Source organism: Mustela nigripes, chromosome 7, assembly GCF_022355385.1.
Source record: "Mustela nigripes isolate SB6536 chromosome 7, MUSNIG.SB6536, whole genome shotgun sequence".
NCBI classification, from domain to species: Eukaryota; Metazoa; Chordata; class Mammalia; order Carnivora; family Mustelidae; genus Mustela; species Mustela nigripes.
In genome coordinates, this window is record NC_081563.1 from 67,966,810 (window position 1) to 67,993,853 (window position 27,044).

The 27,044-nt window shown below is 37.9% G+C and overlaps 3 protein-coding genes and 1 non-coding gene across 6 annotated transcripts in view; 3 read left to right on the forward strand and 1 right to left on the reverse strand.

Moving 5' to 3' along the window:
• ASB3 (ankyrin repeat and SOCS box containing 3) overlaps nucleotides 1-27,044 on the forward strand; it is a 113,688-nt gene that overhangs the window by 1,399 nt on the left and 85,245 nt on the right. Inside the window, exons 1-2 of one of the 2 annotated variants that reach the window (XM_059406083.1) lie at nucleotides 23,163-23,433; nucleotides 26,610-26,818. In XM_059406083.1, coding sequence (XP_059262066.1) covers nucleotides 26,623-26,818 — 196 coding nt within the window. In that variant the 5' untranslated portion in view covers nucleotides 23,163-23,433; nucleotides 26,610-26,622. Of the gene's footprint in view, nucleotides 1-23,162; nucleotides 23,434-26,609; nucleotides 26,819-27,044 lie in introns of those variants that run through there. The other variant, XM_059406082.1, reaches the window with a different exon arrangement.
• LOC132022919 (small nucleolar RNA SNORA70) lies at nucleotides 9,522-9,655 on the forward strand. Its single transcript, XR_009405804.1, has one exon. It is a non-coding gene; the product is annotated as a small nucleolar RNA SNORA70 (small nucleolar RNA).
• Nucleotides 9,533-12,455, forward strand: LOC132021554 (large ribosomal subunit protein uL16-like). Its single transcript, XM_059406081.1, has one exon. The coding sequence runs from the start codon at nucleotides 9,556-9,558 to the stop codon at nucleotides 10,009-10,011; it is 456 nt and encodes a 151-aa protein (XP_059262064.1). The 5' UTR covers nucleotides 9,533-9,555; the 3' UTR covers nucleotides 10,012-12,455.
• Nucleotides 13,359-22,810, reverse strand: CHAC2 (ChaC glutathione specific gamma-glutamylcyclotransferase 2). 2 transcript variants are annotated; one of them, XM_059406079.1, is made up of 3 exons: nucleotides 22,545-22,808; nucleotides 16,063-16,098; nucleotides 13,359-14,385 (listed from the first exon to the last, which is right to left on the reverse strand). In XM_059406079.1, exons 1-3 carry the CDS (start codon nucleotides 22,677-22,679, stop codon nucleotides 14,002-14,004), a joined length of 555 nt encoding a protein of 184 aa, XP_059262062.1. In that variant the 5' UTR covers nucleotides 22,680-22,808; the 3' UTR covers nucleotides 13,359-14,001. The 2 variants fall into 2 exon arrangements, with proteins under 2 accessions (XP_059262062.1, XP_059262063.1); XM_059406080.1 differs by lacking the exon at nucleotides 16,063-16,098 and having other exon boundaries at nucleotides 22,545-22,810.

Genomic DNA, 27,044 nt, shown 5'->3' on the forward strand with positions numbered 1-27,044 from the left:
CCCACCCCCTGCCCCTTCAAAACCCTCAGATTGTTTTTCAGAGTCCATAGTCTCTCATGGTTCACCTCCCCTTCCAATTTCCCCCAACTCCCTTCTCCTCTCCATCTCCCCTTGTCCTCCATGCTATTTGCTATGCTCCACAAATAAGTGAAACCATATGATAATTGACTCTCTCTGCTTGACTTATTTCACTCAGCATAATCTCTTCCAGTCCTGTCTATGTTGCTACAAAAGTTGGGTATTCATCCTTTCTGATGGAGGCATAATACTCCATAGTGTATATGGAAAAAGTTTCCTTTTTTTTTTTTTTTAATATAAGGAATCCACAGTTTCAAAGAAAATTACTTTGGTCCAGCTTTTGTTTATTAATTTGTTTAGTACTTATTAGTGCTTTGTTTGTGCCAGACCAGTAGGTTTGGTAAAATGGTAAATAAATGTGTCTCCGCCTTTTGTCCCTCTTGGTCTAGAAGGCAAATTACACAAATAATTGCAACCTATTGTGGTAATAAAATAGTAGTTAACATTCACTTAGCATTTATTGTGTACTAGACATTAATCTAAATACTCTATATATGAAGCAGGTACTATATATTATAGAGTAGAGGGATGTAAAAGTGGAGATAGAAAAAAGGAAGTGAGGAACTCAAGGGTTGGACTCGAAAGGCTTTCCAAGAGAGGTGGCTTTAGACCTGGGGTTTTAAGGATTTGTAGGAAGGAGTTCAAGCAGATGGAGAAGTGCATTTCAAGCATAATTTTTTTTTAAGATTTTATTTATTTATGACAGAGAGGTAGCAAGGGAGGGAACATAAGCACAGCGGAGCTGGAGAGGGAGGAGCAGGCTTCCCACCAAGCAGGGAGCCAGATCCGGGGCTTGATCCCAGATGCTGGGACAGTGATCTGAGCCAAAGGCAGATGCCCAGCAACTGAACCACCCAGGCGACCCTCAAGCATAACTCTTCTTGATGACCCATTAGGACTTTTTGGTGTAGTCAGAGGACAGGATAAAATGGAGTCATCAGGCACCTGGGTGGCTCAGTGGGTTAAAGCCTCTGCTTTCAGCTCAGGTCATGATCCCAGAGTCTTGGGATAGAGCCCCACATCGGGCTCTCTGCTCAGCAGGGAGCCTGCTTCCCCCTCTCTCTGCCTGCCTCTCTGCCTACTTGTGATCTCTCTCTGTCAAATAAATAAATAAAATCTTTAAAAAAAATGGAGTCATCAGCAGGAGATTGGTACTACAGAGGGACAGAGGCAGTCAGTTCAGGGAAGGTTGCATATAGAGCATATTCTGTGCAGAAGTGTTTGAGTTTTATCCAATAAGTCCCAATTGTTGCAGACTTTTTGCATCGGAATTATCTGATGTGACCCCTGTTTCTCAAGTATACAAAGATTAATTCCAAACGGATTAAAGATTTAAGTGAATCACACACAGTAAAGAGAAAAAATTACAAGAAAATTTAGGGGTATAATTAATCTTTGCAACTGAAATAGAAAATACTTGTGTCATCAAAGAAAAATACATATTTGAGTAAATAAAAATGAAAAGTACTTTCAAGGCGCTAGTTTAGTATCTGGGGGTTATAATAATGGAATCTAGTTCAATAGAGCTTATGTTCAAATAAGAGCTTCAATAAAAAATAAATAACATACTTTCTGGTACTGGCAAATACTGCTTAGAAACTTGGGTTATACGAAAGAGAAGACCTTTGAGATGTGCTGCTTAGGCAGATGATCAGAGTAAGCCTCTGTGATGAAGTAACACTTGAATGGTAACTTGAAATGATGAAGAAGGTGGCGCACCAAATTTTCCAGGCGGAGGTCCTGAGGCAAGGATGAGTGTGGTATGTTGGACTGACAGAAAGAAGGCCTGTGTGGCTAGAGTGTAAGAGATGATGTTTGAGAGGCAGGAAGAGGACACAGACCTGTAAGCAGGAGAGTGTTAGGGCCTGATGCACATTCATGAGGATCATTAAGACTGTTGTGTGGAAAATTGATTATAGGGGATGTTATGGGCTGAATTGTGTTCCCCTAAAGGATATGGTGAAGTTCTAACCCCTGGAACCTTGTGAGTGTGAATTTATTTGGACATAGGGCCTTTGCAGATGTGATCAAGTTAGGATGAGGTCATATTGAATTAGGGTGGGTCCTTATCAGCCATCCCACGATGGTCTGTGTGAACAGTCATTTCCCCATTATGTATGTTTCTTTGGTCTAAGCTTGAATATGCCAGGATGGCTTGGCAGAAGCTAGGGGTCTTCTCTCCTTTTAAAGTCAGAAAGTGTTCATTCATGAAACAAGTATCTGCTGAGCACTTATTACACGCCAGCAGGGTTTTCAGAATACACAGTGCTTCGCTCTCCTGGTACCTCTCTTAGAGAGACCTCAAGTTTGTGTGGCTGCTTGATTGCTGTTAGTTGTCTGTGGTTGATGCAAAACCGTCTGTAACCAGGTGGATAACTTGTTTGCCTATAGATGATCACTGGGTCCTGGGTGTCTGAATGTCTTTCCTGGAGCTGGTCCATTGTTAAATGATACCAGCCTCTCATTCAGTCAGGAAGCGTTTTCTTCCCTCTCTGAGAAAACACTCCTGCACAGATTCTCATGGTGACACCATGATTTTAAGATCCAGCTTCTCCTTATGGGCAGCTCTTTGGATTTACAGAGCTGGGAAAGGCCTATTTTAAGTGAATGAAAAAAACATGAGCCCAAGACTTATTGAGATCAAAAGTAATTTGGTTTGATGGGGTGCCTGGGTGGCTGAGTTAGTTGGGCGTCTGCCTTGTCTCAGGTCATGATCCTGGGGTCCTGGGATTGAATCGCATATCAGGCTCCCTGCTCTGCAGAAACTCTGCTTCTCCCTGTTCCTCTGCCTACCACTCCCCTTGCTTGTGCTCTCTGAATCTCTGTCAAATAAATAAATAAAAATCTTTAAAAAAAAGGTAATTTGGTTTGAGTACAAGAAGGGAGTTTGGGAATGACATAAGGAGTTTAAAATGTGAAGGGGTGACATTTCACTGTAGTGGGAAAGGATTTTTTTTTTTTTTAAAGATTTCATTTATTTATTTGACAGAGATCACAAGCAGGAAGAGAGGCAGGTAGAGAGAGGGGGGGAAGCAGGCTCCCTGCTGAGCAGAGAGCCCAACTTGGGGCCTGATCCCAGGCCCCTGCTTTCGGCTCAGGTCATGATCCCAGAGTCTTGGGATAGAGCCCCACATCAGAGGCCTAACCCACTGAGCCTAAGGCAGAGGCCTAACCCACTGAGCCACCCAGGTGCCCCTAGGATGTTTTAATTAATAAATGATGTGAATATAATTTGCTGTCCATTTATAAGAAAACCAACGAGATGCCCTCTTCATAAAATACACAAAAACTAAATTGTAAATGAGTTAAATATATATATCTATGTGAAGAGATGAGGAGAATATTTGTGTAACTGGAATAGAGATGACATTTCTTAGTAAGATAAGAAATCCAGATACTATAAAAGGGAAAGCTGGACCTGCTTTAATAAATGTTTTAAGATTAGTAGTTTCTGTTAAAATTAAAAACGTGTAAAACTCTGACCTAGTGATTTCACTTTTTGGACTTGCCCTGATACATAAGAATGTGGGTACAAAGATACTCATTGTGTCATAATCTGTAGCAGCAAAAAAACCCCTCTGGATAATCTGATTTTTCAGCAGTTAGGCTATGGCTGAATAAAGAATTAGGTACAAACTCTGTGCAACTGAGTTGGTTAGGAGCAGAGACTTAGGAGTTAGGCCAGTTAGGTTCTGATCCCAGTCCTACCACCTAACCACATGTCTGACATTGGGAACCTTACTTAACCTCTTTAGAGCTCAGTTCTTTTTCTTTTTCTTTTTTCTTTCTTTCTTTTTTTTTTTTTTTTAAAGATTTTATTTATTTATTTATTTGACAGAGAGAGACAGAGAGAGAGAGAGATCACAAGTAGTCAGAGAGGCAGGCAGAAAGGGGTCAGGGGAGAGAAGCAGGCTCCCCACCGAGCAGGGAATCTGATGGGGGGCTTGATCATGACCCTAGCTGAAGGCAGAGGTCTAACCCACTGAGCCACCCAGGTGCCCCAGTTCTTATTTTTCAAATGGAGAAAATAACAAGTGGTAATATGTAAGAACTAATGATGATTCAATTTCTTTATTCTATTCATGTACTAGATGTTGTGTCCAGGCACTATTTTAAGCACTTAAAAGATAAAAACTTATTTAATTGATTTAGGCTCATAGTCTAAAAGGTAGGTTTTATTGTTTTCCCCATTTTACATGAGGAAACTGAGACACAAGTTAATACAATATTGTAGTATAATTCACACAAACATAAAGTTAATATATTTATGCCACACTATAAAATATGTAAAAAATTTTTTTTAGTTGAAATTTTTATGAATCACAAATGAGAACTAAACAGTTGGGCTTTAAGTTAAAAGTTACCTCAAATCTCTTTATTATTTCTCATTTATTTTTATATATTTATTTATTTTTAAAGATTTTATTTACTTATTTGACAGAGACACAGTGAGAGAGGGAGCAGAAGCAGGGGGAGTGGGAGAGGGAAAAGCAGGCTCCTGGAGAAGCAGGGAGCCTGATGTGGGGCCTGATTTCAGGACTCTGGGATCATGACCTGAGCCTAAAGCAGACACTTAAAGACTGAGCCACCCAGGTTCCCCTTGTTTCTCATTTATACACAGAAAGGGCAAAACCACTAAAAACAAAGCTATTTGCTCAACTGAACAGCTGGTGTGCAGTCTGAGGTTGTATAGCACTAATTACCCCAGAGGCTGCCTAAGAATATAATTGTCCTTTTCTCTTTATTTCCAGTACTGATTTTTTTCCCCTCCAGTTCCTCCTTTGAATATAATTTACTCTACAGTAATAAAAAAGAAGACATAAGAGAACTGAGATGCACATTTTGGGAAAAATAAAGGAAAGTAAAAGCTTTTGGCCTTCACACAAACACAGGTGACAGAATGCCAGCAAATATACAGGTGCACATGTGAATATTGTATGTGTCTCTTAGGCACAGGGGGAAAAAGGAGAGTGGACGTTTGATTTCAAACCAAGCTAGCATGATTCTTTTTTTTTAAACCCATGCTTAGTATCTTTAAGTTTTTGCAAAGAATTTTCTACAAGAATGAATTTTTAAAACCCAAGTGTACCACAACACCAGTGTAAAACAAAACATATGCTGGAAAGAATTTTCCAAACCTAAGAAAATAATCAAATCCAAATGTGGCACTGTACAAGACCACTGGCCTGGATGTTGAAAAAAGTCAGTGACTAAGAAAAGGAGACTGCTTTATAACCTAAGATTTATACTACTTTGGGTCTTGGAAAAATAACAATGATTTCAATTTTTACAATTTATTTACCTTTTTCCCTTTCAGGGTCCAAAGTTCATGCCTTGCATTTGATTGTTGTCTTAAAGTCTCCTTTAAATTGTAACAATCCGGGCGCCTGGGTGGCTCAGTGGGTTAAGCCGCTGCCTTCGGCTCAGGTCATGATCTCAGGGTCCTGGGATCGAGGCCCGCATCGGGCTCTCTGCTCAGCAGGGAGCCTGCTTCCCTCTCTCTCTCTCTGCCTGCCTCTCCATCTACTTGTGATTTCTCTCTGTCAAATAAATAAATAAAATCTTTAAAAAAAAAAAAAAATTGTAACAATCCCCATTTGCCATTTATTTTAAGGCTCACTATTATTTTTTAGTACTACTAAGAAAGTAACTGCTGCCAGTTAAAGTTATGACATGCCAGCGAGTATGAGATGCCTCTCAATTTCAGAAGTCATGACATTAATATATTAATGAAGTATGGCAGATTGCCAGAGGCCATCACCACGATAAGCAATGGAACTGGATATCAGACTATAAGCAGTCTGGCTCCTGAACCCATTCTTTTGGACAGTACTCAATGTTGTCATTTTTTTTTTTTTTTAAGATTTTTATTTATTTATTTGACAGAGAGAGATCACAAGTAGACAGAGAGGCAGGCAGAGAGAGAGAGGAAGGGAAGCAGGCTCCCTGCTGAGCAGAGAGCCCGACGCAGGACTCGATCCCAGGACCTCGAGATCATGACCCGAGCCGAAGGCAGCGGCTTAACCCACTGAGCCACCCAGGCGCCCAATGTTGTCATTTTTTAATTCCAGTGTAGTTAACATATGGTTATATTTGTTTCAGGTGTACTGCAGTTGAACCTCCCTCCTTTTTAAGATTTATTTATTTTAAAGAGAGAGTGTGTGTGTGTGTGTTCATATGAGTGGGAGGAGAGGTAGATGGAGTGAGAGAGAATCTCAAGCAGACTTCGTGCTGCATGCAAAGCCTGAAGCAGGGCTGACTCCCAAGACCTGGCGATCATGACCTGGGTGGAAACCAAGAGTCGGTAGTTTAACTGACTCAGCCACATAGGCACCCCTGCAGGTGCTCTTTTTTAATGGATGCAGTGCCTTCATGAATTTCTTTTAGGATAGCATTTACAAATTTTAAACATTTATCTTCTGTTCGCAGAAACAGCTATATTTCCTTCAGGTCAGCTGTTTATTTTCACACTTTTTTCTTGTGCTTTTGCTTTCCTTAAAAAAAAAAAAATAGTGATTGTTGAGCATGGTGTCAATTATTGGGCCTCACTTTGGGGTCCATGGATGAAATGCAGGAAGAGAACTGCTCTTTCATCTCCCTCTAGCCTATGTCCACATAAGGAAGGTTTTGTTAGGGATTATGAAGATCCTCTAACGCTCTCAGGGTAGATTGTTAAATTAAGAGAAACAAATGTAGTTTTAGCTAGAAACCAACACTGTTGCTTATAGACTTTCTGTGTGTAAAGGAATGGGGTATGAGGTTTGGGTTGGCTGTTCATATACATCTTTTAATCATCCTAATTTTATTTATTTATCTGTTATTTTAAATCATCCTGCTTTTAACCCTCTAGCTTTCTCTTGTTTCCAGGTTTGGTACTTTTCCAGGCTCTGTTGGCAGGAGTGTCTTCTCCATGGGTGTAGCCTTCTTGTAGGTGTGTGCATGTTTGTTTTAGACTGCAGTTTTTTTTTCTGCACTGGCTTAAACCCCAAAGTAGTCCCATCTGTTTTCTCTCTTCTAGAATGAATGAATGCATTTTAGTGGAATTTTGGTAGGAAGTAGAGGAAAACGATTGCCCTTAGTTTGTCTTATACAGAGTAGGTAATTCATAAATATTTGTTGAATAAATTAGTTAATGCTGTTGAGAAAATTGGGCAAAGCATATTTTGTTTAAATTTTTTAAAATTATGACTGTAGGGTATGGGTAATTTAATGAATCCTTTTTCTTTTTTCATCCTTTTAATTTATCCTGTTTCAGGAAAGAATCTCATTGAGGTTAAAACTTACAAGCAGAGGGACAAAATGAGGAAACTCCTTTTTCTCACAATTCTTTTTTAAATTAAGAGCCTTAATTCCATTTGTTTCTTTTTAGTGTTTAGCACAATGTTTGGTATATTTTAAGTATTCAATAAATGATAGTTATTATTTTTATGTTTAACTTAAACTCTTTTTTTAAAAAAAATTTTATTTATTTATTTGACAGAGAGAGAAAGATCACAACTAGGCAGAGAGGCAGGCAGGGGGCGGGGGAAAGCAGGCTCCCCGCTGAGCAGAGAGCAGATATGGGGCTCAATCCCAGGACCCTGGGATCATGACCTGAGCTGAAAGCAGAGACTTTAACCCACTAAGCCACCCAGGCGCCCCTAAACTCTTTGTCTCTCATTTTCATCATCTAAGAAAATGGGAATTAATATATCTATCAACAGAATAGATCTTGGCATATATACTGTTTGTTACATAAGGTTAATTATTATTCTTTGATCTGTAAACAGCTACTTATTTTTTTCCATGAGGCTTTTTCTGATCTTATTAGTTTGAATTAATAATTTGTAGTTCTGTATTATGTTTGTATTTTTTGTCACATTGATTTGCTTGGTTATATGTCTTTCCACTAAATGTGGTTCTTGATAGCTGGGTACTCTTTTTTCTTGGTAGTCTTAGTGCATAGTTACTGCTTGACACAAATCACAAGTCCCTCATTTTTGCTGGGTCTTAATGGATGAGGAGGATGGGGTGACAGGAACATGGGGTGGGGTACTTTAGTGGGAAGTGAAATGTGTGATAAGTATGCTGACACAATATTATAAATAGTTGAATACCAAGTTAAAGAAATTGAAATTTGTTTTGTATGCTGTGGGAGGCATTTTTGATTATTGAGCAGCTTAGTTCCATATTTTAGAAACATAATTCTCATTGCAGAGTAGAAAATGTATTGGAAAGAAGAAAAGAGATTGGTGGTAAGAAAAAGATGTAAAAAACTCTGGCTTTTGCGGCGCTTCAGTGGCTCAGTGGGTTAAGTGGCTGTCCTGGGATCGAGCCCTGTCAGGCTCTCTGCTAAGCAGAGAAGCAGAGAGCCTGCTTCTCCCTCTCCCTCTGCCTTATGCTCTGCCTACTTGTGCTCTTTATCTCTCTGTTGAATAAATAATAAAAATATTTAAAAAATAAAAACAAAACTCTGGCTCTTGCTATATTTCAAGTTTCCCATTTTAGCTGAGAAATCTTCCAGCTCATACTTGAAGGAAAGGTTTTATCATCATGTAGTATTTCAAGCCACATCACAGATAGGCTCCAGCTTTTCCCTGCTAACTGTTCTTCGACTTATTAAGAAATGTTATGTAAAATTTTAAGTAAAATAAAAGCTAAAATTTTGTATATTGGGAAAATATCATTCATTTTCAGAGCACCTGGGTGACTCAGTGGGTTAAAACCTCTGCCTTCAGCTCTGGTTATAATCCCAGGGTCCTGGGATCAAGCCCCGGCATCAGGCTCTCTGCTTAGCAGGGACCCTGCTTCCCCGTCTCTCTCTTTGCCTGCCTCTCTGCCTACTTGCGATCTCTCTCTCTGTCAAATAAATAAATAAAATCTTTAAAAAAAAAGAAAATATCATTCATTTTCTCTAGAATCTTGTTAATTGATGAGTATCTTAAACCTGTTTGTTGTATTTTCTGTTCAAGTAATTGTTCAACCTTTAATGTGTGTTATGTGGGATGAAGTTTTCTTCTTGGGAAAAGAGATGAATTCTGCTTTTAGTATGCTAAGTTTCAGGTGCTTGTGTAGCTCAATAAGGTATATGAGATACCTTACATAGAAGACATAGAGTCAAAAAGAATTTGAGAAAGATTGGAAGTTTTCTCAATAAAGATGGTGATTGAAACCTAGGACTTGGTGAGTTTGTGTATCTGATTAAAAAATCTAAGATGTAACTAAATACAATGAAATGTTCTACTCTTTTGGACTTAGTGAAATGAGATTCTTGCTTACTAGTCTGGTGTATCAGAATTGTAAAGGATGAAACAGAGATCTTTGGGTTAAATCAGGAAAGAGTCATTGGTGACTAAAGACTACACTGACTCCTTGAGTACAGCAAGAGCAAAGGTAGATTGGAGGGGCATTAAAAGGAGCTGATAGGGCAATAGAACATTGTAGTTTAAAAATTCTGTGAAGGACTGCAGCCAATTAAGCCGACTGTGCTCTTTGTCTATGGGGGCCCAGTGTGCCATGGCTGCAAACAGTAGCCTCCTCGGTAGTGTATGCAACCTGTTGATTGTATGGGTTGCCCTAAGGGACCTTGGAGACAACCCTTTTTGGTGGATGCTGGGGTCTGACCTCATGGCTATCTCCAATTTAGGCTGCAGACAGGTATGCGGGGTGCCTTTGGAAAGCACAGTAGCCAGGGTCCACATTGGCCAAGTCATCATGTCCATCCATATCAAGCTGCAGAACAAGGAGCATGTGACTGAGGCCCTAAACAGGACCAAGTTCAGGTTCCCTGGCCGCCAGAAGATCCACATCTCCAAGAAGTGGGGCTTTACTAAGTTCAATGCGGATGAATTTGAAGACGTGATGGCTGAAAAGCAGCTTATCCCAGATGGCTGTGGGGTCAAATACATCCCTAACCATGGCCCCTTGGACAAATGGAGGGCTCTGCACTCATGAGAATCTTGGCACTATCGCTTCCCATCATATTCATGTCCACAAATAAATCCAACTTTCTGTCAAAAAAAAAAAAAATTCTGTGAAGGATAGTAAAGTAGGAAGAATAAAAGAAATTACAGGGGTAAGTGGTGGTTTTTTCCAGTTACAGAATGTATGTTTATTTGTTGTCAAACTTTTTATAAAGACAAGAAGGCTTAGTATGATTAAATGAAACCACCAAGAGATTAGTGCTGAATATATAATGTTTTAGAAGGGAAAATGAACCTTAAGTAGAATGAAAAAACCCGGAGATTCAATAAGGCTTATTTTCATCATATCATTTTGACATACAGAAACAGAAGAATAATTTTAGTAGTTGTCTCTTGAGAAGTTAAAATTCTTTGAAAAGTAGCCACAGGATTAAAAAAAATCATCCCACTAATCTTTGAGTTTCTAATATATGCTTAGGGTGAATTTATTTTAAGGCTTTAGAAGGCATAAAAACAGATTGTTGAGAGCTGAATAAATACATAGAAAATATAGTCACAGTATCTTTGGTGAGAAAAGATGAGCATAATTGGAATATTTGGTATGTAGATTTTAACAGGATGTGATGAGAGAGAATTTTAAGTGCATCCATCATTTGACTGACTGAAAGAATCAGGGATGATAAATTATAGGAGTATGATGCATCGATAGTTACAACTGTTCCAAAGTTATAATTTAAAAGCTATGTATCCATGGAAAAGAGAAAACTAATATAATGGAATGAAATGTTGACTATAAAATGTTTAAAAATTTATAATAGACCAAATATGGTTCTTAAATTACAGGCATGATTGTAATCATTATGAATCTCAAAGAGATGCTCAACACATGTACTCTGAATATATAATGTAAACCAATACTAGGTAATAGTTTTTATTATGTCAGGTATTCCATAATGCTTTACATATGTTAAAATTAAACGAGCACCTTCAAGATGTAAAATAATACACATTTCAGGTACTTTATTAGTAGAAAGTGAAAAAAAAATCCTTTTTAAGATGAAATGTATATCCTGTAGACAATGGCTAAATTTTTTAACTCCGTCTTAAAGAAATGAGTCAAGTTCATTCTTAAAGATATTCAGAGTTGACACCACAAACCTTTGTTTACCTAACTGGAAACCTTTTATGTATGGAGGCTGTATCTAGATGGTACTTAATATTTGTGGTAGATCAAAAAATGACTGTGTTTTCCTGGGAGTGGGAAAGGGAAACGTAATAGTGGCCTGCAGTAAGAGTGTAAAGACCTACTTAAAAAAAACCCCACTTCATTAGAGATCTATATTAAAAGTTTCTTTTCTTGGGGCGCCTGGGTGGCTCAGTGGGTTAAAGCCTCTGTCTTTGGCTTAGGTCATGATCCAGGGTCCTTGGATTGAGCCCCACATCGGGCTCTCTGCTCAGCAGGGAGCCTGCTTCCTCTCTCTCTCTCTCTACCTGCCTCTCTGCCTGCTTGTGATCTCTGTCTGTCAAATAAATAAATAAATAAATCTTAAAAAAAAAAGTTTCTTTTCTCAATGCAGGGTTTACACTCATACTTTCTCTGAATTCCTGAAACTTGAAACTTAACTAGTAGTTATATTCTGAGGTATGAGTCTTGAGTTTTGTGTGTGTGATTAGGGAGGAATGAGAAAAGATGCTTTCAAGTGAGATCCAAGGACTGTAGAGAGACAGTTTTGCTGACAGGATCTAGGTTATGATTCCTTCTACCTGGGAGGCTTCAAACCCTAGCTTCTCTCTAATAAAGTACTGTTTAACTTTTCCATTTTAGTCCTGTTTCTCCCCATCCCAGTGAATATCCCTGTTTCTGGGCTTTGAAATATGGCTTCCATATAAATGCTTATGGTACACCATATGTGATATGTCACATTTTTCTAGTCTAATTGTAACTGAAAGCCTAGAAAGACATATAAATGGGGATCCTAGAGTTATCTCTTGCCCTTTATATTTTGTAGCAATTATATATTAAATGATTAAAGAATCACTTTGGGGAATTCCAAACTCCTTTGGACTTAGGTTTGTTTGTAAAATAAAAGGCTGTATTTCTGAATTCACCTACATGATTCTGAGCTATAGAATGTGAATCTTGGATTGGCTCATTATATTTGTGGGAATCAATATACATCTATCAAAATGAACTCTAACATCTTTATGTAACAAGCTACATACTATTTCCTTATGCAAAAGTTAATTTTGTTTACCTCCTGAAAAAAAAGATGGTGGATAGTGAAGATGGTGAAGTTCAGGTGGGTTTTTAAATATATTGTAGAAAGATCTTGTGTTTTAGAGTGAGAAAGACCTGGATTTCTGCTACTTAACATATGTGTGTAGCTGTGCAAGGTACTATGGAAACAAGCTCAGGGAGTTACCCAGAAAATGCTTCCATATGTAAAATACCTAGCATATTGTTATGAGATACTCATTAATGAATGCTAGCTCCTTTTCTTGTTTTATAGGACAAGTGAAATGCCTTCTAGAAAACTAATACTGAAAATGTTGGGAAATTATTTAAAATAGTTAGGTAGGGATGCCTGGGTAGCTCAGTGGGTTGGGCCACTGCCTTCAGCTGGGGTCATGATCCTGGGGTCTTGGGATTGAGTCCTGCATCCGCATCAGGCTCCTTACTTGGCAGGGAGCAATTTGTCTTTCTGACAAATAAATAAAATCTTAAAAAAAAAAATAGTTATGTAGCTGAGTAAATTACCAAGTTAGGTGTTCATAAATAAGAAAAACATGGAAAGGACTACTTTTCCTACTGTGTAGGACAACTTTGTTTAATGTGAAAATTTTCTGTTTTATTAGTTGTGCTGGGATTTGAAATGTTTTTATTAAGTTTCATAATAAATTTAATGTGATACTGAAATTCTTTTTATGTTAAAAGATTTTAGAGACTGTCTTTTTGAAGAAGAAGGAACTATAATCAGAAATTATCTTGATTAGAATCAAGATCAATTTTACATGAGTTAATAATGCACATGTAACTTTCCTATTTGAGTAGCATCAGCAGCACTCCTAAGTGGATATCTTTGTTTTGCTGACAAGACAGAAGGATCAGGTAATGCCACTTCTTTAAAAAACTGCAATTCTAAAGGTCATTTCAAACACCAGACTTTGAGCATATCTATGTTTCTATTAATTTATAATACCAGAATTGTCATCTCTCTTTTTTTAAAGTTTCAGTATAAGACTCATACAGTGACTGAATGACATGCTGCACTATTAATGGACACAACTTGTATAATGTAATTTGTGCCTTTTTAGCTGAATTAATTTTTTCCCATGTAGTAAAATGCATTTATTAAAAAAAGGGAGAGGTAGAGTACATTAGAATTCCAAGGAAATTTTTATATTAAAAATGCCAGTCTTTTTGACTTACATTGGAAAGGGTCTTTTTTTAATACCTGAACAAGGAGATTCACAATGAAGGCTGAAATCTTGTTTAATTACCATATATTTCTAATTACACATTATTTCAAGCTTGTGTATTTTAAACCATGGTTATACAATTATTGTATAGGAATATATTGAAGGTATTACCTTATTATATTTACTGGACTTTGGTTTAATTCTCTACAACTTCAAAATAGTATTGTGATAGTAAACAACAGAATTATTTTTTACTGTGATAAAAATAAGCTCTGAACTGAGTCCTTCACTGTATTTTTCTAAAGAACTCACTTCTTATGAGCAAGTGTTCAATATCATGTAGTTAGGAAACCATTATATTATTATTATAACTTGAATTGTTTCTTTAACTATATCCCAGTATTTTAAATATTTATGTGTTTCAGGATATATGAAATTAAACTACACATTTTGATCATATTTTGGCTACAACATTAAAATTAAATAAGACCTTCAAGTAAACAGGTTTCCAAATCATATTGCCAGTGTACGTGAAGCTATAGCTCTTCTCTGAAGACTAAAAGCTCTGCTTGTTTGGAAAAGTCAGTGATTGATTAGGTCTTTATAAGCAATTGAGGTTCTGTTCTCCTTCTAAACGCTCCTTTACTAATTTTTCCAAGGAGAAAAGATGTTCATCTGCATCTTCTGGCACAAGGTTCCTAATTGAATTTGCAAGTTCAAAAAGATATTCTGTATTTCTTCCACTTGGACCAGCTGCATTAAAAATTTGTTCAGCAATGTCTTCTAGCGGTGCAGGACCAAGATAATTGGGATTGTCACATGTTCCAATATATAGCAACACAGTGAATGGTTTTGTTGTGGGATCTTTTGGATAAAAAATGACTGTTGTGGTCCTGTAGCCTCCTTTCTCTCTGAAGTCAAGGTATGCTTTTACTTCTTCTTCCTTTCCTACTGGCAGTCTATAAGCAACACCCCAAACACAACCCTGTTGAGAAATGAAAATATAATATTTAGTATTTATAGGGCTAACTTAGCTGAAGATACATTGTGCTCTCAGAAAGTGTCTTATATATTCTTAGAAGTCAATGTAGTTTTGCATTACTTAAAGTGCACCTAGAGGTACAAGCTCAACAAAAGAGGAGGCCATTTAGTATTCTGGATGGAGTAATTTACAAAGGATATTTGAAAGTTTCTGCAATGAAAAAATGAACAAATAAAATGAATTTGCTATGGCCTTAAGAATCCTTTCTGCAAACAAGGGAACACCTATTACATTAAAAAAAAAAAAAAAGTGATGCTGAGCTCTAGCTGAAGCAGGTTGGGGTATCAAAGCCCTCTCAGCCAGCACCCAGCATTATATCCACTTATGGTAGGCTTCAGAGTGGCTACAACACTCCATGAAGCAGTTTGGAAACTACTGCCCTATACAATTAGTGAAATGTTTATGGATTTAAAACCTGAGAACTCTATTTTTAATGACCAAGTGAAGACCTGGTATTTTTTATTTCAGTTCCACTAGTTAAAAGACATAATTTTTAAAACTTAAACTATGATAAATAACCTAGCATACAAGGAAATTACTCCGAATGAAGATTTTTAAAATGCTAATTTCCTTCATTGTTTAGTTTGTCCACACAGTATTGGTAAAAATAATGTATTTTGGCTGCAAAGATTTTGTTTGTGTGTGTTAATACAATATCTATCTGTGCTATAAGCAGGATTTACAGTTCATAGTATAGATTTTCTAGTTTATTCACAATCTTTAACTATTAACTTTAAAAACCAAACTTTAGGTTGCCAAGTATCTTCTTGAGTTAATTTAACATTCTATAGAAACGAAGTGCTGTATGTTAATTTTCATTAAGAGTAACAGTTACCAGTTCGAAGCATTTTTTTTTTTTTTTAATTAAGTAGGCTCTATTCCCAATATGGGGCTCGAACTCAGGACCTTGAGATCAAGAGTCAAATGCTGTACCAATGGGCCTAGCCAGGCACCCTGAAGCCATTTTTATATATACTTTTCTTAATGCAAATTATGAAAGCATTTCATTTCACTATTTCACTTATTCATCAGCCGTTGATAGCTGCTTATTTTTTGTACATCAAAGTTCTTTCCAAAGTTAAATTCTTAACTTCAAAATATAAAAGTCTGTATCTAGACATCTATGAAATGATTGAAAATATTTAAGAAACAGAGAACTATCAGCTAATTATGTTTTCTAGTGCTCTAGATCTCTTAAAAAACCCATTTGCTATTAGTAAAATAAGGCCATAAAGAAAGTGGTAATTCCTGACTGGGATTTTTGCTGAGAATAGTAGACTCCTAGCAAATGTGACGAGTTTTAAGGGTTCCATTTGAATTTTGAGGGCTGGCTCCATCAATTCTTAATCAATAAACTGAACAAGAAAATTAAAAAAAAAAAGAAAAGAAAATGAGACTATATGCCATTTGGTTTTATTTTGTTGTCTACTTGAAGTCTGCATTCCAACTTTTCCCAACAGTTGAAAAGAAACACAACAAATACAGAGAGGAATTCTAGACCTAGTGTTCAAACTGTCTGTGATGGTTGTTAATAAAATTTCACTGATTATTTTAAACTGAGAAACATCTCAACATTTTATATGATTAAAGACTATACAAAAAAGAATAATTATACCATACCCCAGGATCTTCAACAAGAGTCACAACTCTTCCAGGCTGTTTTAAAAAAAGTAAAAAAAAAAAAAAATTTTTTTTTTCTGAATCAATTTTTCAACTAACCAAGCATTAGCAATTTATTGTTGACATGGAATATTTTAATTTCATTTGTTCATACTAAACACTTTCTTAGCACTTATTTTTTATGATAAATGTTCAAGTGGCTTAACTAAGAAAATAATATACCTTATGTTTTCTAAAGGATTCCCTTCAATTTGTGTATATTATGTTCATTTGAAATTGATATATTAGGGATGCCTGGGTGGCTCACTGGGTTAAACCTCTGCCTTTGGCTCAGGTCATGGTCCCAGGGATCGAGCTCCACATTGGGCTCTCTACTCAGCGGGGAGCCTGCTTCTACCCCCCCCCCACCTCTCTGTCTACTTGTGATCTGTCAAATAAATAAATAAAATCTTTAAAAAAAATAAAAAAATAAAATTGACATATTAAAATACACACCTGTGACTAAGTCTCATTTAAAATAAAGGTAAGGGAAGAACCTATTATAAATAAAAATTCTGGTCAGATTCCTTTTTTTTTTTTTAAGATTTTATTTATTTATTTGACAGACAGAGATCACAAGTAGGCAGAGAGGCAGGCAGAGAGAGAGGAGAAAGCATGCTCCCTGCAGAGCAGAGAGCCCAATGTGGGGCTCAATCCCAGGACCCTGGGATCATGGGCTGAAGGCAGAGGCTTTAACCCACTGAGCCACCCAGGCACCCCTACTGGTCAGATTCTTATAGTTTTGTTTTTTTTTTTAAGATTTTATTTATTTGACAGGGAGAGACACACAGAGAGAGAGGGAACACAAGCAGGGGGACTGGGAGAGGGAGAAGTAGGCCTCTGGCTGAGCAGGGAGCCCTATGCAGGGCTCCTTATGCAGGGCTCCATCCCAGGGCCCTGGGATCATGAACTCAGCTAAAGACAGACACTTAACAATGGAGCCACCCAGGCACCCAGAATCCTATAGTTTTATTAGGGAACAAATATGCTCTTCCAGAGTGCTTTCCTCTAATAGGGAAGTAGTTCTCAAACTTCATTGTAGATCAAAATTACCTGGAGGTTGGTTAACATATTGCTTAGTCTACAGTCCCAGAATTGCTAATCCTGTTGGTCTGGAGCTCTCTGAGAATTTGCTTTTTTTTTTTGAAATACACTTCCTACCTAGTGCCAAAGGCTATGTATCTGTTGACATGTTAGCGTTATTAGTTGAGAATGCTCTGTTGACATGTTAGCGTTATTAGTTGAGAATGCTGAATTGTAAGCATTTTAACATTTGTTTGCCCACTGTTCTGGTACACACTCTTTATAATCATTCAGATATTTGTGTCATCTTCATTACTGTTTCCTTAGTCTTTGTCTATTTGTATAGATAATTTGTAATCATGGAAAAAATAGGATTTTGGATTATATTTCTTATTTAATTACATTTTCTTTTTAGTCTTCTCATACATTTTAATAATTGCATAATACTGTATTATCAGTGAGCTATAATTTAAATATTTTTGTGTTATTGGGCATTTAGATTTGACTTGTTTTCTGTTTAAGAAAATGCTACAATGAGGACACATATATTGATGTAGGTATTACCATATTACTTTCGATTTCAAAGTGAATTAGCAGCTATTTGCTGAATCCCTAGCTATGTTGTAGAGAAAACAAAACCTTGATTCTTGCTTTCAAGAGCTTATACTGTAATTCTGGAACATGAACTTAACACGTGAAATAGAGAACACTTAAGGGCTAATATGTATAGTATGAATGCAGTAAGAATTCTGAGTCTTGGGTGGTCAGAAAGTAAGACAAAATTCTGGTGAAAGGGCATAATTAGTAAGTGTGGTCTCAAGTGTGGACCTAAAGGCAAGACTGACTATACAGGTTAAGTGTCTGACTTTAGCAGATGACCCCAACACATAGAGAAGATGATCCCAAGATAACTGGAGAAACAGGATAGTCAGATTTGAAAAGCCAAGGAATAGAGGTGCAGTTAGGGGACAATGGAAAATAAGAAGCCAATGACATCTGGGAGAAATAGGAATTTAGGAGCTACTGTAGCACTTGAGGAGTGGATGACTTGGTATGATAAAAGAAATGTTTGGGAAAGATCTGAGTGGTAAAGTGTATAGTATGCAAGTTAGAGTGGGATGGAAGTAGACTCTTGAGTAAGAAATGTTAGAGGTCCAGGTGATAAATTCTGTATTCCCGTTTTCCTTGTCTCCCTTATATCCAGCCCAGTCATCAATTCTTAGTAGCTCTATCTTTTGATTCTTCTGTATCTGGTTCCTCTGCATTCTTCAGTGGCTTCTTTAGGGACCTCACTGCCTGCCTGTATTTTGTTTACCTCTAGTTTGTTCTCTTCTTGACCCTGGAATAACTTTCTGGTGCAGAAATTGGGCCACTCACTCCTGTGCTTTGAATTTTTCAGGGTTATAATATTCTACAGGATAAAATAAAAATTCCTCAGCATAACTTAACTACACACCTCATTTCTTACCACTTTCCCTCTCAAGCTGTACTGACTTATTTGTAACTTTTACAAACATTCATATCTTTGTATATACCAGTACTCATTGTGGAATGCTCTTCCTTTTATATCTCTGGAATATCCTCCTGCCATTCCATCCATAAAGGCTTGGCTGACTCCCCAGGAAACTCTGTAGCAGAAATCTCCTAAAGTGATTTGTCCTTTTATACCTCACTTCCTTGTGGCACTTGTCAGGTATTGTTTTTTGCATAGGTGTCTCCTACTTGTATATGTACGCACTCAGTAGTAACTGTTGAAAGAGGGAGGGGTGGTAGAAAAGTCCTGGACTTTAGGTGGTGGCATATTTGAAACAGAAAACAAGGAATCATTTTAAGGGGAAATAAATGGACTCCCTGTGATTGCTTATATATGATACAGACATAGACTTTTGGCACTACTGATAAATTTACTTGGAAATATTTTCTTTTTTTGAAATATTTTCTTTTTTAAAGATTGATTTATTGGGGCACATGGGTGGCTCAGTGGGTAAGCCTCTGCCTTTGGCTGAGGTCATTATCTCAAGCTCCTGGGATTGAGCCCCACATCCAGCTCTCTGCTCAGCAGGGAGCCTGCTTCCCCATCTCCCTGCCTGCCTCTCTGCCTACTTGTGATCTCTCTCTCTGTCAAATAAATAAATAAAATATTCACAAAAAAAGAGATTGATTTATTTTAGAGAGAGCATGCGAGTGGGGGGAGGGGCAGAGGGGGAGGGAGAGCATCTCAAGCAGACTCCCCACCGAGCAGGGAGCTGGCTGCACTGATCTCACCACCCTGAAGAATGACCTGAGCTGAAATCAAGAGTTGGATACTCAACCGACTGCGTCACTCAGGCACCCCTTGGAAATATTTTCTAAAACTTAAACTTTTTGTACCTAAAATAAATATGTTATTGAGAAACAGTGTCCATTTGTAAATCACATGAACGCTTTTTGGGGGGATTGAAACTAAAGAAGGGGTTTTTGAAGCTGAATAGGATTAGAAGTTATCATGAAATATGGGGCATTATGGGTGCTTTGAATAATGAGTTATTTTTCTGATCTAGACCTAGAACAGAGATTTAGTAAATGTTAATGATTATCTTTTGTGTTAAAATGCTTCCTCTTCTTGAAATCGAAATATATTCTCTCTGTTGTGAAAAAATGTTCACATTTAAATAAATCCTTAATTTGGTGAGATGCTATGAGTTTTGTTATATATAAATGAGATGCTTAATAAAACTTAGGAAGAAATTGAAGTTTAATATGCTAAAAAGAAAGTATGATTGAATAAACCAAGTAGGTTTGGTATTTTTCCCACAAATGTCACATTGCAGTGTGTGGAAATGAGCCTAACATTTGTTTAATAATATCACATTTCATGTGTACTGATGACTTACTAAGAGCATATGTTGCTGTAAGAAACAGTCCTATAAAACATCCATGTCATTCTTCTAATTTTCTGGGTATCTCTGTAGCCTTTTGTATTCTTGTTTAACAGTTAAGATTTATATAAAGCTGGTGATCCACTGTAATAAAAAATGTTAAGTAAAATAATAATGTTCTTTTCAGCTTTATTTTTTTTAACAGAACAGTATACTTAGAAAATGTCCAAAACTTAGACTTTCCTTTAATTTGCTATGTTGGATCCTTTAAATAAAAGTAGATGTAATAGGGGTGCCTGGGTGGCTCAGTGGGTTAAAGCCTCTGTCTTCGGCTCAGGTCATGATCCCAGGGTCCTGGGATCGAGTCCCACATCGGGCTCTCTGCTCAGCAGGGAGCCTGCTTCCTCCTCTCTGTCTCTGCCTGCCTCTCTGCCTATTTGTGATCTCTGTCTGTCAAAAAAAAAAAAAAAAAAGTAGATGTGTAACTATTAGCCATTGCAGTCCATTGCAGTCTCCCTGTCCCCTAACTTACCTGCCCTATATTTTAGTAAATATAAGTTAAAAAAAAAAATACTGGCTTTTATACCTCCTTTATTCTTTTAAAGAATCATGAGCTGTTGCATTGACTTGACAACTTCTTATTGTTCTATTCCTCCATGTGCTATATAACAAATGCATACAATTGGATTGAAACTAGAGTAGTAGGGCACCTGGGTGGCTCAGCATCTGCCTTCTGCTCAGGTCCTGATCCCAGGGTCTTGGAATCAAGCCCCACATGGAGTCTGCTTCTCCCTTTCCCTCTGACCCCTGTTCATGCTCTCACTCACTCTATTTCTCAAATAAATAAATAAATAAAAATCTAAAAAAAAAAAAACCCTACAATAGTAAAATATGCTATTAAGACCATATTTCTGGGGCTCTAGTGTGGCTCAGTCGATTAAGCATAGGATTCTTGATTTTGGCTCAGGTCGTCATCTTAGGGTGGTGAGATCAAGCCCCTCATCGGGCTCTGTGCTGGACATGTAGCCTCTGGACATATAGCCTGCATGCACAAGGTTCTCTCTCTCCCTTTACCCACCCCCCCACATTTGTGCACAGATGGCTCATTCTCTGTCTCAAAACAAAACAAAACAAAACAGCATATTTGTAAACATTTAAAATTTGGAGGCTGGGTTAAGGCTTTTCTCTTCAGAATAGAAGTTTTAAGTGTTCATATCTGACAACTCGAAAGGCATTTTACTTTACTTAAACTTTTATTAACAAGTTTCACTTTACTTAACTCTTTAAAGTCTTAAATATTGTTCTATAACATTCTCTTTTTTTAAGAACGATTTTATTTTTTAAGTAATCTCTACACCCAATGTGGGGCTCAAGTTTACAATTACGAAATCTAGACGTGCATGCTCTCCCCGTTTTATAACATTCTTGAAGAAATTTTTGCCATTAAGTTTCTGTTGTCTTACCAATATGCATTTGCCTTAAGTTAGTCCACTGTTTTCAAGTTATCTGCCTACCTTAAAGCCAGATTGTGTTTTGGGGCCAATATTAATTTCTTTTTAAAAAACAGTAATCAAAAAAAAAAAAAACTAATCAAGCTTATATAACTCTCAGAGTACTTTAGAGAACATATAAACAGTAAACAATTTTGTCCCCTCCCAAAAGTTAGGAGATTAACTAAAACACGTATTTATGGTATCCAAATTGTTACCCAAAACTTAGTTTTCCTTGTGGATTGGTTGTTTTGCAGCCAATTCAAGTCTGATTTGCAGAAGCAGCTCACTGCTACTCCTTCGTAGACATATTTTGGGATGAATGTCTTTGTATGACCAAAAAATGGATCAAAGAACTTATATTTTACATTCATAATTCAAAAGAGAAACATTAAAATAATTTTGGATATAGTAATGGGTACTGTGTTACTCAAATTACAAACCAGGAACTCATTTAACTTTGCTGGTACCCGACAACCAAACTAAGTGATCCAGGTTAGCTCCTTAGTAACCGCAGATATTTTTGGAAACTAGTTCTGTGCCCTTAGGTGTCATAAAATAAAACCTTTGGAAAGATACAAAGAACCCTCAGAAATAACACGCTTGTTTAAACTAAAACCAATGAAAGTCTGCCAGAATGCAGAAATGCCAACAAATTTAACTTTAAAAAGTTGAATGTGCGAGTTGATTTTGGTATTTCAACTCCGTGGTGCCACGAAGATTGATCTTCCCGCCTGTTTTTTTTTTTTTTTTTGGCATAAGTTGCCAAGAGATGGGGTCCCCTCCCAGCACGTCAGCCTTGTGCGAGCTTGTGTGCTTGTGCCCACGTTTCCTGCTTCCTCAAGAAACTATCCACCCGCATCTCAAGTGATTTCGGAAGGAATGCCCTTGGTTTGGGAGAGAGGTAGGGGGCAAGTGGTCGAGGAAGACGGGACCGAAATAACAGCTTTATTCCTAACCCACTTGCTCAGCCCTCAGAAGCGTTGGGGTGTAGCTCCAGCAAAGCTGGGCCAGGAGTTGGGGAGCGGCGCTGCGAGGGCAGTAAGGGTGGGGGTACTGGTTGGCGCCTCACCTTGCCGGGGACCCCGCGATGGTCGGTGCTTCCCTGCCAGAAGCGCCTGTTGTAGCCCGTGATGTATCCGACCATCTTGTCCTGATAAGGGAAGTCCACCTTCCAGATCAGGGACCCATAACCAAAAACCCACATCCTTCCCTTGCTCCTCTGCTGCGGTAGCGGTCGACCCTCAGCTGTGGTCTCTACGGTGCAGGCACCAGCCGGGACTGCAGCTTCACCGACGCAAGTAACCGGCTGGGCGGCCGCAGGCGCAGTAGCTGCACTGTCTGCTGGTGGGGGGGGGCCCGCAAAGCACACTGGGACACGTAGTTCGAGGATCGTCTTCCGACTCGGTCAGCGTTATTTTATTTCGTTGCTTAGGTAGGGTATCAAGTAGGAACGCCCTTCCGTATGTTTAGCAAAGGATTCTTTCGTAGTCGCTGCAACTCACCCTAACCTTCTAGTGCGTCTCTGCAGAGGACTACAATACCCACAATCCTTTCCTGGGATTTGTGACTTGCGGTTGGAATTGTGCGCTTTTGAGCGGGTACAAGGAGAAGCGCCTCGCCTGTAGTCGCTGCCGATACAGTCTAGATACCCGCAAGAGATACAGGGGCACCGCGTTTGGCACGTAGGAAGACATTTTGTTCTTTGAAAACTGGGTTTCTGCCAATTTAACAGCAGCCAGAGGAGCGCGAGCTGTGAATGGCGTATTTGGCTTTATACTTAAAAAACGGAAACAAAACGAAACCAAAAAACTTCTGCCTGTCTTCCTTTTACATAAAGCAGAAAGTGTATCACAGAACTTTTACGACTGTGAAAGAGCTATCGTTTCAACTCATTTAAATTTTACGCGCAAAACGACCTTATTCATCTTCAGTATTCTCAGCTGCTCACTCAGGAAAGGGTAAGCAAAGGTTCTCGCCTCATGCACAGGCTTTAGAAGGGATATGTGGAACTTAAAATTGAATACAGAATTTGAGGTCTGTGTGCATTCTTCTGGGGAAGTAGCTTTATAGCTTTCATGAGTTTCTCCAACAGGTCAAGACTCTAAAAAATGTTAAGATCTGCTGGTTAGAACTACTGCTCCAAAATATTTTTTTTAGGGAACTCACTTGGACCAACACGGCTGTGTTTCTGAGTGTAAAAAGAGAAGCTTTAGCAAATTCTTGTTCTCTCTTGAGGATTTATTTCTATTTCACAGTCTTTAGCTACATAAAAGAATTTTAGAACACCCAGATTCGAAGAGTATTATTTGAACTCTTAAGAAACCAGCAGGAAACTGCTACAAAAACGAAACAAAACAAACTTAGCTTAAGAATCACCAGGTCCTTTAATTTATTACCCAACTTTAAGTTTCACATTGCCTGGAATGTTTGGTTTCTACCAACTCTGAACTTTTTCGAAAGATTTCAAATATATGGAAACAATTTTTAAAAAGTATAGTCATCACTCATATACTCTCCACTTGGATCCAATAACTGACATTTTGCCAGCTTACTTTTTTCTCTATATACACTTTTTAATTTAAAACATTTGAAGTAAGTTGCATGTGTTACTTTTCACTGCTAAATACGTAAAGAATAAGGACTTTCTCCTAATAACCACAATGCCATTATCACATCTAAGAAAATTAACAAAACTGCATCACCAAATATATATTACATATTCAGATTTCCTTAATTGTCTCACAATTGCTTTTTGTAGCTGATACTCTGATACTGCTTTCACCATCCAGGATCCATTTAAAGTTTATACATCACATTTGGTTGTTTGACCTTGTACTCATTCAGTCAAGAGCATGTAAAGGCTTTTATTAGAAAGACATCTTGTATACAGTTTATGTGTATTAACTAGTTGTAATTAAGGGTTGAGGGGAGTGATTATGCTGTGATAGTACATTTCTTTTGGCTTCTCCTTCCCTTAAGAGGTTCAAAGATATTACCCAGTTCTGATTTTTTTTTTTCAGGTTATTGCCTGTTAATCTAGATCCGTTAACATTATTCGTAACTGTGAGAAAAGCCAGTAAATTTGGAAAGGGATTCATACTTGTTTTTCCTCGAACGCTCTTTTTTAATGTCTTTGGAGGGGTATTCTTATGTGTGTGTGTTTTTCCTACATAGAAACAGTTCTTGTATTAGGTGGTGAATATGCCATAAATTTGCCGTATATGTGTGGTCTTTTCTTTTTTTGTGAAACTTGGATATAATGGCCTTAGCTGGGAATTAGCATCTTTCAACAAAGTGTAGCCTAGCATTCAAGGTTCTGCACAGTTTGGCATTCAGCTACCTCTGTAAGCTCCTTTTTCTCCTGTTCTTTGTTTAGCTAATCCTCCTTCAAAAGTGAGCTAATTGTTTGCCTTACTTGCTGGCCCTAATTCATCCTTGCTTGTTCATTTACATAATGTTTGTTGTGTTTCTCCTTCTGCCATCGAACGCCCTTCTCCCCTTTTTCTCATTGTCAGATCCTCCGCATACTTTAGGAGCCAGCTCATATTCCTCACAAATTTAAGTAGTTTCTCCCTTCTTTGACTACCCCTGAACTTCTCTTGGAGTACTTTCTTCTTTTTGTTTTGAATAACATGTGTTTATCATTTCTCTGAGTCTGTGTCATCTTTATATCCACCACATTACTGATGACTAGTTGGTGCACAGTAAATAACCGTCAACTGCATAATTAAATGTGTGATAAAAATATTCACTTTCCTAGTAAGGGACCAGTTGATCCAATCAGACTTATCCATAGTGTACTGTTAGCTGTTTGGTGCACTAGAGAATCTACTTCTGCAGTTACAGCTTTCTATTTAAATGTGACCATGGATATAAATTTAAATTTCCTATAGGAAATTCTATGCACTCCCTTTTAACCTTTCCTTTTAAAGATTTTACTTATTTATTTGACAGAGAAAGAGAGAGCAAACACAAGTGGGGGGAGAGGGATAGCAGAGGGACAGGAAGAAGCAGGCTCCCCACGGAACAGGGTGCCTGACTTGGGGCTTGATCCCAGGACCCATGATTCCTGGGATCATGATGTGAGCCAAAGGCAGACATCCAACCGACTGAGCCACCCAGGCACCCCTTAACTTCTTATAAAACCTTCGTTTTCTGGAAAAAGTATTTAGAATGTGGTTCTAGAAAGTTTTCACCTGTATTAGACTAGACATGTCGGCATTTCCAGAACCACCTCCTAAAATCATTAGAAAAAATCAGGAAGGCTGGGCTAGGAGTGCTACTGTGAAGGATTGCCCCTTGGGAGGTAACTCTTCCCCTGAGAATCCTGAACCTTAGCATCCTAGTGTAATTAACAAGAAACTGTCTTTGTGAGAATCATACTGAGAGCTATAATGGGGGAACATAGAATGAACTTTAGAGGAAGATGATGAGGAAGAGGCACTAATGCAGTCAAGAACTTTCTAGGCTGGTATAGGAAAGCTAGACTCATCTTTTTATGATGCTCTTGTTCATTTCAGTATATTCAATATATTCCATCAGTGGGACTGTTTCATCAAGGAAAGAGAACATGAATGTTAGTCTCTTTTGGAAAGGACCAGAAGAAAAACTACAGTTTTTACTTATCTTTGTTTTTCCCTTTTGTTCATTCCTTTTCTAGCTTTTTTGGGTCTAGCTTTTTCCTGGAGAGGACTGCAAATTAATTCTTGAGGCTGAGCATTGCTGTTAGCTAAATGGCCATCTCTATGTAATAGAGTACACATTTGGGATTAACTGCAGGTGTTTAACTCCTTCATCTACAGAGTTCCAGTGAAGGCACTTTGGCGGATGTGAACAGGAGCAGAAGCTTGCAGGAAGGAGCTGCTCAGACATTTCCAGAAGTGGAATGATAGAACACTTGAAACTCTCTTGATATCTTTAATAAGAGCATTCCAAGGAATCCCAGTTCCCCAAAGACACTTCATGGTTTAGGCTCTAGAAGAGGCTGTGTCTTGACAGGTTGCTTTCTCCACCTCAGGATTTTCCACAGCGGTCTTGTGACAGATGCAGGACAGGCCTGCTTCGATCTGCTAATCTCTAGGAGTGCAGTGTTGTTTTATTGTCTATAGTGTTTTCTTTCTGCCTTGTTTTGTAGACTGGTCAAAAGAATGGATTTTACAGAGGCTTACTCTGACACATGCTCCACCGTTGGACTTGCTGCCAGAGAAGGCAATGTTAAAGTCTTAAGAAAACTGCTCAAAAAGGGACATAGCGTTGATGTTGCTGATAACAGGGGATGGATGCCAATTCACGAAGCAGCTTATCACAACTCTGTAGAATGTTTACGGATGTTAATTCATGCAGGTAAAGTAAATTCAAGGTATGGGAGGCTGGGCCTACAAGCTGGATTAATAAAACAAAAAAATGGCAATATATGATTTATTAACGGTAGTGTTTGTTTTCTTTTTCTTTGACTCATAAAAGAACTGCCTGTGCATTATTAAGAATGGTAAGATTGCCTGCCTTGGGTTATATAAGTATGGTGTTTGAGCTGGATATCTGTAAATGTTGTCCTTGATACGTAACTTGC

What these genes read in the sequence shown, in the direction of transcription:
- LOC132021554 (XM_059406081.1), top strand. Translation starts at nt 9,556, where the DNA reads ATGGGGGCCCAGTGTGCCATGGCTGCAAACAGTAGCCTCCTCGGTAGT.
- CHAC2 (XM_059406079.1), bottom strand. Translation starts at nt 22,679, where the DNA reads ATGTGGGTTTTTGGTTATGGGTCCCTGATCTGGAAGGTGGACTTCCCT. An exon ending in ATCGCGGGGTCCCCGGCAAG is followed by an intron (nt 16,099 to 22,544) that starts GTGAGGCGCCAA and finishes TTTTTAAAACAG; the next exon opens with CCTGGAAGAGTTGTGACTCT. An exon ending in CTCTTGTTGAAGATCCTGGG is followed by an intron (nt 14,386 to 16,062) that starts GTATGGTATAAT and finishes ATTTCTCAACAG; the next exon opens with GGTTGTGTTTGGGGTGTTGC.